The 15,300-nt window shown below is 47.2% G+C and overlaps 1 protein-coding gene across 23 annotated transcripts in view; it reads left to right on the forward strand.

The window, feature by feature from the left end:
* SORL1 (sortilin related receptor 1) overlaps nt 1-15,300 on the forward strand; it is a 218,259-nt gene that overhangs the window by 155,562 nt on the left and 47,397 nt on the right. For all 23 annotated transcript variants that reach the window (XM_084978368.1, XM_084978363.1, XM_084978367.1 and 20 more), the window contains 4 exons: nt 2,527-2,649; nt 4,987-5,106; nt 11,734-11,859; nt 15,106-15,213. In XM_084978368.1, coding sequence (XP_084834494.1) covers nt 2,527-2,649; nt 4,987-5,106; nt 11,734-11,859; nt 15,106-15,213 — 477 coding nt within the window. The remainder of the gene's footprint in view (nt 1-2,526; nt 2,650-4,986; nt 5,107-11,733; nt 11,860-15,105; nt 15,214-15,300) is intronic.

Raw genomic sequence — 15,300 nt, forward strand, 5'->3', positions numbered from 1 at the left:
GGATGGGTTATTGAGAACTTGAGTGGGAGCAGTGGGGTGCGGGGCCCAGAGCCGCAAGGACCTTTAGACGTTATCAGGAGAACCGTTTGGAACCACACTGACATGACACAGTAAGATTTTTCCTTTGGAAAGGGAAGCTGTGGGCCGAATGACAGAGATGGGCGAAAGGCCAGAGTAGGGAAGCCAGAGCTTGGTCTGCAGGCTTCTCTTTGAGATATTTTGCCTTTGGAAATCCAGAAGCTCACTTATCGCCCTGTGCTGTGAGGGCAGATTCAGGGGGGAGGGAGGTTTCCTGGCTCTGTGGACTCATCTTGCCCCGGTGGAAGAATCTCGCCAGCCGTCTGTAGAGCCTGTGCCAGGCTCCCCCCATGCCTCTGCACCCAGGGAGCAATCCACTTGTTCAGCTCATCTGGGCCCTGCCGTCCTAAGGACTGTCTTTTCTGGCTTGTAGGAGGTTATTACCTCACCTTTTCTGAGTCATTTTTCCTTGACTCTGGTGGCTGCCTTTGACTCCTAGGGAGAAGAGCTTAGGCAACGGCAGGTTTCAGAGAGCCCTGGCTCTGTGTGTTCCTTTTCTGCAAAAAAGAAAAAAAAAAAGAGAAACGGATCACATCTCCTCTACCTGCCAGGGTCTCAGGAAGGCGTGATAGTTGTGAGGGAACAGCCAAAGCTCCTTAGAAACATTAAGAAATGTTAACATCATCGGAGCAGATTCTGGAAAGGAGTTTGGTACATGACAGGATAACTAACATGCTGCCCAGATGTGATGAGGTGTAGTGAGAGCAGAGAGGCGTGAACTCCATGACCTTGTGTCTGATTGCTAGGGCTTCCTCCTTGGGGACCTGGGCTTTGCTTTCTACTAGGCGGACACGCTGGGGCCCCGTGTTGGTTCAGTGTTCTGCGAGGAAGGCCTCCCTCCATCTCCAGGGAGTGTGTCCCCCGCCCCAGCCCCAGCTCTGCTGCGGCCTTGTAGGTTTCCGCCAGAGGTGAAGCTTCTCTTGCGGTGAAGCACGCAAGCTGGCTCTGACCGCCTCCTGGTTTGGTGCAAATGTCAGCCAGGATTGACCTTCCCGAGACCTTGAGACCTGTTTCCTGCTCTGCTCTCTCATGACTCCACGTGGTTCAGGTCACGACTAGTCAGCTGTGACAGGGGTGAGGTGGTGAGGGATGTGGGGGAGAAGATGGGGGTGCTTATCTGAGCCTTCCTGAGGGTCTTCCTTGTTTATCAAGGGGGAGGGGGCAGTGTGTACGTCAGTGCAGGCAGGGCTGCAAGAGAGGCCAGGCCATGACCGGGCACCGCCGTCTGGGACGTTAAACACGGCACCGTGTCGGCCACCAGGGGACCGGAAGGGTGTGTCGGCAAAGGCAGGTGTGGGAGGGATGCTGTCAGCAGATCCCTTCCTCTTAAACAGACTCCTGCGGTGGGTGGTTGTCAGGTGCTGGGGGGTTTGACAGGAATCTCCTGAAGTCTTATCACTTTTACATTCAAGCCCTGCTTCCCCCCACCAGCTCAATGACAGAGGAGAAAGGGAGCCTCAAATAAGAGCTGCTGGGACGTCTGACACAGGGTTGCCACCGGCTTCTCACTCCCCGGCACCCCCCATCCTCATCCCCGCTTTGGTTCTGTCGTGTTGTTCCTTGTGGATCCTTCCCAGAGCCTTTCCCAGAGGGTTCTGGGGCTTATGCGTGAACCCCGATAGAGGGTGAAAGATGTAATTCTGTCCGTATTCTGATGCAGAAGAGCGTGAGGAGGGAACGAGAAGAGAAGCCTCGTTGGAGCCCCTTATATTTACATCCTAATGACAAGCTCTGGTCCCAAACCTGTTTCCTTATTTCCCTTTGTAGTAATTCCAGGAGGGTAGTGTTCTCTCCGTGTCACAGTAGCGGACACGGAGGGGCGGGTGCAGTACGTGTGGATGGTAGAATTCTAACCAGCATCACCAGTGCTTGCTCACAGTACCTCTCTCTGGGAAGGCACTGGAGGCTCAGGGAGGTGAAAATGACTTGCTTGAAGAAGAGGCAGAGCCAGAATTGGAAAGCCTGTCTTGACTGGTTGCACGGCCCCTGGTCCTGCTGCAGAATGTTACCTCCACACACGCCCCGTCATCTGCAGGGCAAGGGGCCAGCTTTATGTGTGTCATTGGGCTTCCTAATAATGGTTTCCCAGAGAGAGGTATTTCTGCCACTTATTGAGGAAGACACTGTGACGTCTGCGGGGCTCTTAGGAGGTTATCAAACCCATCATGCTGTCTCCCAGCTAGACGATAGTTTCTCACTTTTCCAGCCCTGCTCCGATCTGGAAGCTGTCCATGGACAGAGAGGTCCTTATCTCCCTTGGTTGTAAATTTCAGGCTCTGATGCAGCTTGTGTTTTTTCTGCAAGTCTGGGTTTCAGTTCTGTTGTGGGAATTCAAAAGACAATTAAAAGCTGCTTTCTTCTTGTTTTAAATTGGCTCACCAGTGGGAGGTGTGTACTGGGAGGAGTCAGTGGACCTACTGAGTGCGTTCTCTCTTTTTCCCATTGTAGCTACTACCGTCTGTGACCTGGACACCCAGTTCCGTTGCCAGGAGTCTGGGACCTGTATCCCGCTGTCCTACAAGTGTGACCTTGAGGATGACTGTGGTGACAATAGCGATGAGAGTCACTGTGGTAAGGGGACATGATGGCCAGGACTCCCCTTCCAGAGGGGTCAGCCCTTGCTCATGGGGCGGGTGGGAAATGGAGGATTTCTGATACCAGCAGCCTGGCTCCCTCCATCCGCGTGGTGGGACGGATCCATAAAGTGGTGGACCCTGCTTCGCCTCGCAGAGATGCTGTACCTGCGAGTGCGGTAGTGAGGAGGGAAGGACGCTTTCTAAATGAAATCAGGTGGTTTTAACAGCTGTACAGCCTTGGCCTGCACCTCTGCTCAGCTGTGAGGTTAGCCTCCTGAAGACACAGCTATACTTTGGCGAGTTGTTTTTTGTTTTTTTAAACAATCTAATTGAGTAAACTCTGTTACAAGTCAGCAGAGGGTACAATGTTTGAGCATCAGTTTTTGGAATGGAGTTTTTTTTTTGGTTTTTGTTTGTTTGTTTTTGCTGTGCCCATGGCATGTGAAAGTTCTCAGGCCAGGGGACTAAACCTGCACCACAGCAGCGACCCAAGCCTCTGCAGTGGCAGTGCTGGGTCTTTAACCTGCTGAGCCACCAGGGAACTCCCTGAAGGAAATTTTTGTTTTGAAAAATAGTATGCTGGAATTGAAGGACTGGTGGAAATTCTCTAGTTCAGTCCTTTTGGTTTCCAGATGAAATGACCAAGATCCCTGGAAGTCAGTGGGCTTATTCAAGGTGACACAATTAGTTTGTGTCAGAATAGGAACCTGGAACCATGTTTCTCACGCCCTTCCTCTCGCCCGAGGCCTGAGATGAGGTCTGCCTCAGATGCTGGGCTCTGGTACCCAACCCATAACTGCTGACCATCATGGGAGGGCCCCAGACTGGAGGGAAGCATGGGGGACAGATGCCGTGAGCGTGGCTGAGGCCCCGTGTACTCTCTGCCCATCCATGAGGCAGGCCCGGTCCTGCTGTGCCTGTGCTTCTGGATGGCGCCTGTGTTACTCTGAGCAGGTGGTTTAACTCAGGGGCATTGGAATAAGGGGTGCAGGGGAAATGCTCCCAGCCTGGCTCTCAGAGCATTTTTTTTTTTTGTAGAGGGGGTTGTTATGTAATTTTTCTTTGTGTGTGTAAAAATTTGAAGTTCTAACAAACAGTCCTTGGGGTTCATGCTGTTTTCCCTTCTTCCCTCCACTCCCCCTCCGCACTTTAGAGGGTTAACGTCTGTCATCAGTTTTGCTCTCGTAAGAAGGAAATGCCACGAGGTGACAATTTCTAAGGTGTCCTGTCCCTCACTCCTCACCGGGCACATGATTGACCGTTAGTGTCCGTCCCTCAGAGTCTCTGCTCGTGGCCCGTCCACGCTGGTGTGTCCCGAGTCCATCTCAAGGGCTCAGGTGGCCCCTCAGATCGAGGTCCTCTTCGCACATCTCCAGACCGCTTCCTCGTGAATGTTCCCCAGTTCACCGTCACCCTCTTTCACGGAGGCAGCTACCCCAGCCCCCAGGCTTGGCTGCTCCTGTTTTCCTGGAATCTTTACAATCCATAGGAAGGTTGTGTTTTGTTGATGTCCCCAGGGCCTGCACAAGATGTTGCCGTTTGTAGGTGCCTTTCACGTCTTGGTCAGGCTGCCCGCGCTCATTTGCCCTCCCTCGCCCCCACCCTTCCAGAGGAGGTGTCCCCACCAACCAGCATCCCGGGAGCTCTGCCCACACAACATCCCCAGCTTCCCCGTTTCAGAACCTCAGCACGGATCTTGCTTTCCCAGAGCTGAGCATCCCATATTGATCAGCACAGTCGGCTGTTCTCAGACAGTTCTCACCACTCCTTTTCTGAAACCACAGGCTCTTTCTCTAGAGGTCTTCTGTTCCTTGAAAATTTGACTCTCTGGGCAACTAGAACATCACTTCCCAACATTCTTCCCAATGTAGGAAGCATAGAAAATGATATTTGTAAAGTGCAACCAAGATAAATGGATGAGGATGCTATTGCCTAAAGTCAACCAGTGGCCAAAGCGGGGAGGGGGGCAGGGGGGCGGGTGTCAGTATTTTGGCACACCTGTACCCCATTTGCAGTGCACCGCAGTCGTCCCTTGGTGTCTAGAGGGGATCGTTCTAGGACCCATCCTGAATTCCAAAGTCCACAGATACCCAAGTCTCACATTCGGCCCTCCATATCCGTGGGTGGGCAACCCAGAGATACAGAAGGCCGACTGTCATTGGGCAGCATCCTCAATACCTTTCTGATTGAAGTCCCTGCCCACATGCATTCTGGATAACCAGCCATGATGAGAATACTGGGTGCCTCTCTAACCCTTAGGAGCTTTGACCTCAGAGGCAGAAATCTGAGCAGGCTTTGATCCTTAAATCCTTACGTGTGGTCTCCTCTGCAGAACTGCACCAGTGCAGGAGCAATGAATACAGCTGCAGCTCTGGCATGTGCATCCGCTCCTCCTGGGTGTGTGACGGGGACAACGACTGCAGGGACTGGTCTGATGAAGCCAACTGTACTGGTCAGTATTTCCTGGACTCCCTGAGCAACGCTTACCCATTCGCATGCTTGGTAGCATTGTAACTCTTAAGCGATTGCAGAATCTAGATTCCGAGAAATGGATCTTAGAAACCTGTGAGACCTGTTCTTCTCAAAGAGCTGGTCAGTGATAAGCTTGTGTTAAAATGTTAACCCACTCCCTGCCTTTCTTCATGGAGAAAATCTTGCTGTGAACAAATGTTAACCAAGCAGTTTCCTGAGTGATATCATTAATTTTCATTTTGGCTCAGGCTTCTTATTTCCTTAGGACTGGTAACAAACAGTTTACAGACTGGCTTCTGGTCTGGGGACCATGCACTGAGTAGCAGTGAACTAGCTTATGTTTCAGAACGGAGCATCAGAGGGTTCCCCAAACAGTGAAAATTTAGATTGTGTTTGCACCTATTTTGGGTTAAATTTCATTGAAAATAAAGTTGGGATAAGATGAGAAAATGAGAGGAAGGCTAGGTGGTGTAAGGTGGAGGTAATATTCTTCTGTTGGGTGGTAGGTTCACTCATGTTCATCTCACTGTGTTGTTTTATTTTTTTTTAGGGCCACACCTGTGGCATATGGAGGTTCCCAGGGTAGGCGCTGAATCAGAGGTGTAGCTGCTGGCCTACGCCACAGCCACGCCACATCCAAGCTGCGCCTGCGAGCTCCGCCACAGCTCACGGCAACACGGGATCCTTAACCCACTGAGCAAAGCCAGGGATCCAACCTGCGACCTCATGGATGCTAGTCAGATTCGTTTCCACTGAGCCATGACAGGAACTCCATCCCACTTCTTTTAAATGAATGAAGGAATGAGTGAATGAATGCGTGAACGAGGGCTGTCTGCATTATTATGGATTCAGGAAGAGCAGGGAGTTGGGGAAATTGTGGAAGCAGGAAAATAAATTCCACTACCTGACAAGTAAATTTTCTCTGGATCTTTTTTATCTTCATAGGGCCGCACTTGTAGCATATGGAGGTTCGTTCCCAGGCTAGGGGTCTAATCAGAGCTGTTGCTGCCGTCTTATGCCAGAGCGACAGCAACGCCAGATCCAAGCCGAGTCTGTGACCTACACCACAGCTCAGGCCGTGCCGGATCCTTAACCCACTGAGCGAGGCCAGGGATTGAACCAGCAACCTCATGGTTCCTAGTCGGATTCGTTAACCACTGCGCCAGGACAGGAACTCCTAAATTTCCTCTGTAACCTTCTCTCAAAATTGTCATCCATTTCTTCCTTAAATCTCTCCAGTGATGGAGAGGAAAGATGTGTCCTAATTAACCCTTTTATGGCGAGGCAGATCTGGTGATGTAGGCTTCATTTTGCCATCCACCATTTATAGATCTTCACTCTTGTAGTTAGATGACTTTTAAACCCCACGTGTTAATCTCCCTTGCCTCCACGTTACCCCAGCAGTTCCCATACCGCCCAGCATCTGGGAGCTTAAAGCCTGCCTACTAATTTGTAAAAGCAAATAAAAAAGAAGGAAGATCTGTTTATCCTGTCCCACACATAAATAGCAATGTGTTCTGCTTTGGTTTAGATTTGCTTTGTAAAGGGCATAAATGACCTGTCTTTCACTCCGTTATATGCTCCCAGGGCCTGGCACCTGGTTCAGAGAACCTTTGTTGATTGGGTAATTTTACACAACTCTCCATTTTATTTTATTTTATTTTTTATTTTTTATTTTTGTTTTTTCTAGGGCCACTCCCATGGCATATGGAGGTTCCCAGGCTAGGGGTCTAATTGGAGCTGTAGCCGCCGGCCTACACCACAGCCACAGCAACGCGGGATCCGAGCCGCATCTGTGACCCACACCACAGCTCACAGCAACGCCGGATCATCGGCCTACTGAGCAAGGCCAGGGATCGAACCCGAAATCTCATGGTTCCTAGTCGGATTCATTAACCACTGCGCCACGACAGGAACTCCTCCATTCATTTTAGTTTAGAGATGATTTTACGTGGCTTTAAAGAGAAAAAGGAGCTCCTCAAATGCCAGATATATCACACAGGGTGACCTGTGATGTTACCAGACTCCATCCCCTTGTAAACGTCCCCCATATCCTTGCTGGCGCAGGCTCGGTGTCTGCATCTCTGTTGCTGGAAGGGCTCCATGTGATTGCTTCTCTCTGCAGCAGTGTGACCACAGAAGGAAGAATAACCAAAGTTCACACAGGAACTGCCCTCAGCCCAGGGAGCATGAGTGCTGTTTGGAAGCTTTGGGTTTGGGTGGAAAATTGGTTAATAACATAGGGGATACACCAGGGCATTTCAGTTTGTAAACTGCAGGATGATTGAACCTCTTGTTAGCCCAATCATATTAGTCCAACTTGTGTTGCAGCCACATGCACTGGTCCTGCAGAATGAATTAACAGCTTCATTTCTGTGAGTGGGCTTGTCACAGTTCTGTGAGTGGGCTTGTCACAGACCCCTGTTTTTATCCCTGGTTTTTTCTCAGGGTACCTGGGGGGAAAATGTAGAATGCTTGGACCATAGCTGCAGGCTTGTTCCAATGGCTGTGCTTCGAAACTTTTAAAAGACGATTCTTCTTTCAGAATAGTCACAGGTCAGATGCGAGCTCTTTAAGATGCATGGCAGGTCACTTCATTTCTGGGCCCAGTAAATTAAGTCACACGCAGAGCCAAAGAAAAACAGCTGACTTCCTCTTGGCCTGGGCTCTCACCCATGGTCTGTGCTGGGCATTTCTTAGTTCTCCCCCTCCCCACAGTTTTGCGTTCCATAGGACTGTGTTTCCTTTTATTCCCTCCTGCATTGATTTTGAACTTAAACATTCATTTCTGTTCTTTTAGCTGTTGCCCTAATATCTCCTTCTCAGTATCTTTCCTCCCTGCCCCTAGATCTCCAGGGATTTCAGGATGCTTTGATTCCAGTCTGCACACAGTTTCAATACTGACATACTTAGTATATGTCTAGTATTTTCTTTTTCTGGCTGCGCCCACAGCATGCTGAATTTCCCAGTCCAGGGATGGAACCTGTGCCACAGCAGTGACCCAAGCCACAGCAGTGACAATGCCAGATCTTCAGCCTGCTAGGCCATCACAGGACTCCTATTTTGATATTTAAAAACACAAAATAATTTGTATTATAGTTTCACATTTAAAAAATCCTAAAATTATTATTATTATTATCTTTGCTTTTTAGGGCTGCACCTGTGGCATATGGAGGTTTCCACGTTAGGGGTCAAATTGGAGCTGTAGCTGCTGGCCTACGACGCAGCCACAGCCACAACCACAGCCATGCTGGATCCGAGCTGCATCTCCAACCTACATCTCAACTCATGGCAACACTGGATCCTTAACCCATTGAGCAAGGCCAGAGACCGAACTTGTCATCTCATGGTTCCTGGTCAGATTTGTTTCCACTGTGCCAAGATGGGAACTCCCAGTATTATGTTTTAGTAACCAAACTTATTTATAGCTGCCTACCTATCTACTCCTTAACCTCTGCTTCTTATATCTAATGCTTCCTTTCCATGTATATCCTTCAGGGTTTCTAGCAGGGGTCTGTGAGTAGTAAACTCCTTCAAGGTTTTATTTGTATAAACAGGTCTTTATTTTGATCTCAAAATTGAATTCAGGTGGATCTAGGTTTCCAGATTTGTAGCAATTTTCCTTAAGTATTTTGATATTTATTATTCCATTTCCTTCTGGCCTCTTTTGCATTGATTTACATTTCCTTTGTCTCTTCAGACAACAATCTGCTATTCTTTTTCCTCTAGCTGTCTTTAGGTTTTTGCATTTTGTTTGTTATGCAGTTTCACCTACCTCATTGTATTGTATTGTATTTATCCTATTTATTTTCCTTCCAAAAGCTGAGGATTTGTGTTTTTCATCAATTCCGGGAAGTAACAACCATTATCTTTTCAGCTACATCTCTTGGATACTTTCTTTGGTCTTATATTCAGTGGCAATCATCAGTCATTTGCCAGACCGTTGTATTCTGGTGTTCATGCCTCTGGTTTTATATTCGTTGTTTCTTTTTGAATCTGGGCTAGAATCCAAGTTACTTCCTCAGATTTCTCTTCCAGCTCCATAATTCTCTCCTCAGCTAAATCTAATCTGCTATTTCACACAACTGCTGAGCTATTTTTATTTCCATTACTATGTTTTATATCTATAATTTCTATTTGGTTCTTTTTCAAATTGTGCCTTTTTTTTTTTTAGTGCCCTTTTCTTCATGCTTTATGTTATTTTTTGTATTATTTATCATTCAAGTTGTGTTCATATGAGCATTTCTTTTTCTTCGTTCTTTTCTTAGTAGCCCAGTGCCTTGTAATAAGGCAGTGCTTTTCTTGTCACAGTAATTAATTCATCTCTTCTACACCACTTTTATTTGGCTAATGCTTTTGATCAAGTGTTATTGAGGGTCTTGCTAAGTCAGGAGAGATCTAGCCAAGTCAGAAAGTAAGCTTTAGGATACTGGCCTCTATTAGAAACCTTGATATTCTAATTTTATGATCATTTGCCCCTTTGCCCTTCTGTTCTTATAGTCAGATTGAATCTTGCTATGCAAAGGATTCTTCTTTTTCTTCCCTAAATTCCTTAGTTTATATTAAAGTCCATCTCTTCTATCCTTGTAATTTAAAAAGTATGATTGATTAAGCATGTATCATTCATCAGATACTCAATGTGAGAGAGCTAGTAAGTGACTCAGAAGATAGAAAAGTTTAGAAAAAGAGAGTATGTTAAACATTCCAGTCCTACCTGGCCGTTTGAATGAAACTGTGCAAATTAAGTAGTGTCTCTCAGCTCAGCCTCTCTGGTAGAATCTGGAGCTCTCAGATATACCTTCCAGAACTGTCTTTTGGAAACTGCATTAGCACTCTGAAATTGTTTCCAATTGAAAATGAGATGCATAGGCCATCTAATAACAAGCACATTAGTAGGGCAGTGAGTTTAGGCGACAGTATCTTTTGTGGGCAAGGCTTTGGTGAGGAATTTTTTAAAGGGCCGTCAGATTTGTAAAAGCAGTAAATCAGAAGTATTCCAGGCAATGACTGTTGCTGGGGCAAAGCTCATGTAACATGCATGATACACTTATTCCTCTTTATCGGAGATAAGTATATGTTAAAAAGACACTTAATGGATTCTGAGTGCCAAAGGCTGTAAAATATTGAAACTTCCTGTAGGTTTATTTGCATGTTACCAGATGTAGTCTTGGTCTTTGAGGAGTTAAGACAATAGATAATGGACCACCGTTTGTTTCAAAGTGGTTTGAAGAATCAAGTGCTTTGTATTTCAGACTTCCGGAAAAAAAAAAAAAAAAAAAAAAAAAGCCCCCAATGCAGTAGAAATTCTAGAGGGCATTGAAAGCCCATTTTCCCAGCACTTGAGTCACTGGTTACCAGCCATCTCGATTGAATCAATAACTATGGTTTGCATTCAATAACCCACTTTTGTTTGTTTTGCCTCCTATTGCAAGGACGTCCTGTCCACACAGTTAAACCAATAGAGAGCCTGTCCATCTTGGTTATATTATTTTATGCCAGTTATAAACAAGGTCAGTCTTGGCTTTCATTCAGCAATGAACAGACACAAAGGACTTTCTGAGTCAGAGGAGGAAAGTGAACTCTGATGGGGAAGGCAGATTGTAGGGTGGGTTGGTTGGGTTTGAGGCAGATACTATATGTTTGAACTAGTCTTTGACCGAGGTTTTGTTTGGTTTTGGTTTTTGGGTTGTTTTTTTAATTTATTTTTTAATTTTTTTTGAAGTTTTATGATTTACAGTGTTGTGTGCCCAAGGTTTTGAGGTGTTCTCTAAATGACTTCCAGGTGTCCTCAGCCCACAGATACAAATGAGCCTGTTCATTTATAACGGTGACTGTTTCACTTGCCTTTTTTTTTTTTTTTTCTTCTTTAGTGATTGTAGTGGATGCCACATACAATAGGCTGATGAACACTGCTCTCAATAGCTAAGAGTTAGACAATTCTAGGTTCGGGGGGCCTGCTTTCGTTGTGATTTTTGGATCCATCTTTGATGCTCTTTGGATCTGAGGTTTTCCACATTTGAGATTGGGTAGTTTATTTAGAGGTATAAAGCCATGGCCTTTCAGAACTTACAAGGGTCCTTAGCTATCAGTATAGATGATGAAATTGGGGTGAGGCCCCTCAGTGTCTGGACTGGGTCTAGAACCCAGTACCCTGAGTCCTTATCCTGCAGAATCGAGATCACTGAGAAGGTAGAGTAGCCAGGTCGAGTGGAGACAGCACAGGCTTTGGACTAGACAGTCCTGGTGCTGTTACCTAATTATCTTTGTGAACCTGGCCATTGGTCTTGGTCCTAAGCCTGTTTTCTGTCAGAGAGGAATAGTCCTTACCTCTTAGGTTGTGAAAGCGACTGATTTTTTTTTTTTTTTTTATCATGTACATCTGTGCTTGTGTAACATTTATAAACTCAAGAACTCAAGCCACTGCCCATTCAGGGGGCCACACTCCACCTTAAGGGCAGTCCCAGGTGGCTGCCTGCTGGCCAAGGAGAAAGGGACACTCCAGCTCCCACGTTTGACTCAGTGTAAGCCTTCTCTCCAGTTGGCCCCCGACAGCTGATGGTGGGGGGCAGAGGTGAGTGACAGTTTCTCTCTTCTTTTTCTCTGACAGCCATCTATCACACCTGTGAGGCCTCCAACTTCCAGTGTCACAACGGGCACTGCATCCCCCAGCGGTGGGCGTGTGATGGTGACATGGATTGCCAGGACGGTTCGGATGAGGATCCAGTCACCTGCGGTAAATGCAAATACTTTGGATCCCACCCGGAGCGTCAACCGTGTCTGCTGTTCAGGAGAAGAGGCAGCAGATGGGCCAGGAGATGGAATCACATCCTGCTATGCCCAGTCCCCCCTCTGAGCACTAGCGAGCCCACACTTTGCGTGTGGCTTCACCGTGTGATGTTGGGGTCTGTGTTATGTGATCTTAATTCTTGAGCTAGCAGGTCGCCTCACTGCTTGTCTGTAACAACTTTGAAGAAAAGAAATAGAAGCCTGCTGACCGCCCTCTCAGTGCTCACTGCAGTCACATTAGTGATCCAGTGATAACTACACTTATTAAGGGCATTTACTGTGTCCTAAGCACCACACTGATTTGCTCAGTGGGCTTGTATAACCTCCGTTCAATTGGCCATTGGTTCCTGCATCGATGGCGTACGTTATGGCCAAGAGGTCTCTGTTGTGGTCCCTTGGGAAAATGGCTTACCCTTCATAAGGTAGAACTTTTTCAGTATAGTTGATTTGAAAAAGGATTCTGAGATAGTCAGTCACCTTCCTAGAGAAATGAACCATAAAACAGCTGCCACACAAACACGATATAAAAAATGCTCTTTCGCACCAACTATATTTAAAGTTCTCTATCCTTACCCTTTTGCCCTATGTCTGTAGGAAAGACTCTCTGTGCCCTCCTGTGGCCTCAATATTCACACGATATTCTGACACTTCTTGGCCACCCAACATGTGTTTTCCACACCAAGCAGTCCCCCGACATAGCCTGACCTACAGTTTAACTCAGTCCCGACGCTGTCTCTTCCTCAAGGTAGGGTCAGATGCCCCAGAGAAAGGCCTAGCCCCATAAGACGTCCCCCACTTCAGATGCCAGTCACAGGTCCTGAGTGGTCACATGTTTTCATGGACCAGCTCGAAATCTGGGTTCCTGCATCCTCGTCCTTGGGTTTGATGGTGTGCTAGAATAGCGCCTGGAACTCAGGGACACGCTTGACAGTTCTCAGTTTATTATCGAAGGAAAGGGCTGGTAAAGGACAGAGGTGAGCAGCCAGATGGAAGAGATGCCCAGGACATGTATGGGGGAGAGGCCTGGTGCTTCCATGCCCTCCCCCGGCCCTGCAGCACCTCCATGTGTTCTGCGACCTGGAAGCCGTCTGAGCTACACACTTCGGGGATTTTCGGGGGCTTCATCCCATAGGCAAGATCCATCACGAGCTCAGTTTCCAGCTGTCTCTTCTTTCTGGAGTGGGGGCAGGGGTGGAAAGCCTCAAGCCTCTAATCATGGCCCGGCTTTTCTGGTGCCCAGCCTCCATCCTCACACTGTCCAGGAGCTCCTTCATGAGAACAGAAGGCATTCCCGGCACTCAGGAAAGGGTAAAGGTTTTAGGAGTTTTGTGCCGGTAACCAAGGGCAGAGGTCAATGTACTTATATTCCATTATTTCCTACCCCACATCCCCAGTTGTCATGGGCTTGTCATCACTGTCTGCATGTCATCATTTGATCCACTCCTTTCGTGGCACCATGTTAAACGAAGATGTATCCATATATATTTTTCTGCAGTTAATTAGCATGCTCACGGTGGATGCCTGTTCTCTTGGTGCTGTTATAACGTAACTTACTTAGCCACGCCCCGGTTGGGCATTTGGGTAGTTTGAGTTTTACGATGCATGTCCTTGGAAATGAAGGCTTAGCTTTCCTTCAGGATCCATCCCGGGACATGGTCCTCAATGCAGAAGTGCTGGGTCAAAGGTTCTGATTGTTTCCCATGACTCGTTTCCAGATTTCGTTTCCAAGTGATGATAGCAAAAGGATTTCCATCGGTAACATCGTGTCTGCTTCCCCAAGCCTCCCTTCATTCTGTCTTTTTAGTTGTCTTCCCTAATTTTAGTGAGTGGGAATTTGTCTCCTGCAATTTAAACTTTATATCTTAGAAAACCTTTTCATGCCGAGTGACACCAACTATTTCCCCAACTCATGGCACTCATTTTCGGTTTCTGTTTGATGTCCTTTGAACACTCTCCTAGGAATGGTGGTGTTTTACAGGATTAAAACACACTTTCTTGGCTTTTCCCGGATCCTCCTGGTCCTATTCTGCCAAGTGTGGGTTTGCAACTGAACCTGCTAGAAATGATTTTTTTTTTCTTTTTTGTCTTTTTGTCTTTTGTTGTTGTTGTTGCTATTTCTTGGGCCGCTCCCTCGGCATATGGAGGTTCCCAGGCTAGGGGTTGAATCGGAGCTGCAGCCACCCGCCTACGCCAGAGCCACAGCAACTCGGGATCCGAGCCGCGTCTGCAACCTACACCACAGCTCACGGCAACGCCGGATCGTTAACCCACTGAGCAAGGGCAGGGACTGAACCCGAAACCTCATGGTTCCTAGTCGGATTCGTTAACCACTGCGCCACGACGGGAACTCCTAGAAATGATTTTTTAAGCCTAATATCGTCCAGTAGCTCTCTGTTCAGAGGAAAGGGTGCCCTAGTGCTAAGAAGTCTAAGCTTCATGCAAAACCTAAGATTCTTAACATTCCTGGGACAGATTTTTTTCAAAAGGGCTTGTGTTTAGAATTCCTAAGAATTAAGATGGTTAATTGAGTGATTTCAGGGAGCTAAAACAACAACAAAAAAACCCCTCAAAGTTTATATTCAGGATTCATATCCTCTTTTTTCCCATCCACTTGAAGCTTGGCTTTTACTTTTATTAAGAAAATAATTTTTTGAGTAGGTAGCACATTCTTCTGCTTCAAAATGGGCAAAGTACTAAAGGCAAACAGTAAATGTTTTTTTCCCCATCGGCCCTTTGTCGTATATCCTTTCAGAGTATTTCTCTGCATGTGTACACATTTAAATATACCGTGTATTCTGGTCCTGTTTTACACAAGTAGTGTGCTATGCAGGTCGTTTGGAACCTTGGTGTTTCATAGAACTGTGTACTGAGGGCGTGTTTTTGCAGAGTACTTCCTGAGCCTCTTTGTAACAGTCTAGGGTTCCTGTCTGTGGTAATTTATATACGGTCCCCTCCTGATGGATACGCAGGTGGTTTTCAATCTATTCCAAATAGTGTGGCGATGAATAACCTTGACCTGCATTGTTTTTCACTTGTGTAGTTACGTCCCCTTCCTAGAGCTCCGTTGCTGGGTCCTAGCGTGTACGTTTTTAACTGTGCTAGCCCCCTATAGGGATGGTACAGTTTATACCCCTGCCGCATGGATGTGCATGCCCCTCTCTTTCCTCATCCTTCTTTTCGGATTACATTTCAGAGAAGAAGTGCAATGGATTCCGCTGCCCCAATGGCACCTGCATCCCATCCAGCAAGCACTGCGATGGTCTGCACGACTGCGGGGACGGCTCGGACGAGCAGCACTGCGGTGAGTCCCGGCCAGGCTCAGGCAGTGCCTGGCGGTCTTGAGTCAGGAGCATATGTGGCACTGAGTCCCTGAGGTGCTTCAGTCTCC

The sequence above is a fragment of the Sus scrofa genome, chromosome 9 (genome assembly GCF_054392235.1).
Source record: "Sus scrofa isolate SSC_HxYL_T2T_F1_AM1 chromosome 9, Sscrofa_HxYL_maternal_Yorkshire_Landrace_v2.0, whole genome shotgun sequence".
Taxonomy (NCBI): Eukaryota; Metazoa; Chordata; class Mammalia; order Artiodactyla; family Suidae; genus Sus; species Sus scrofa.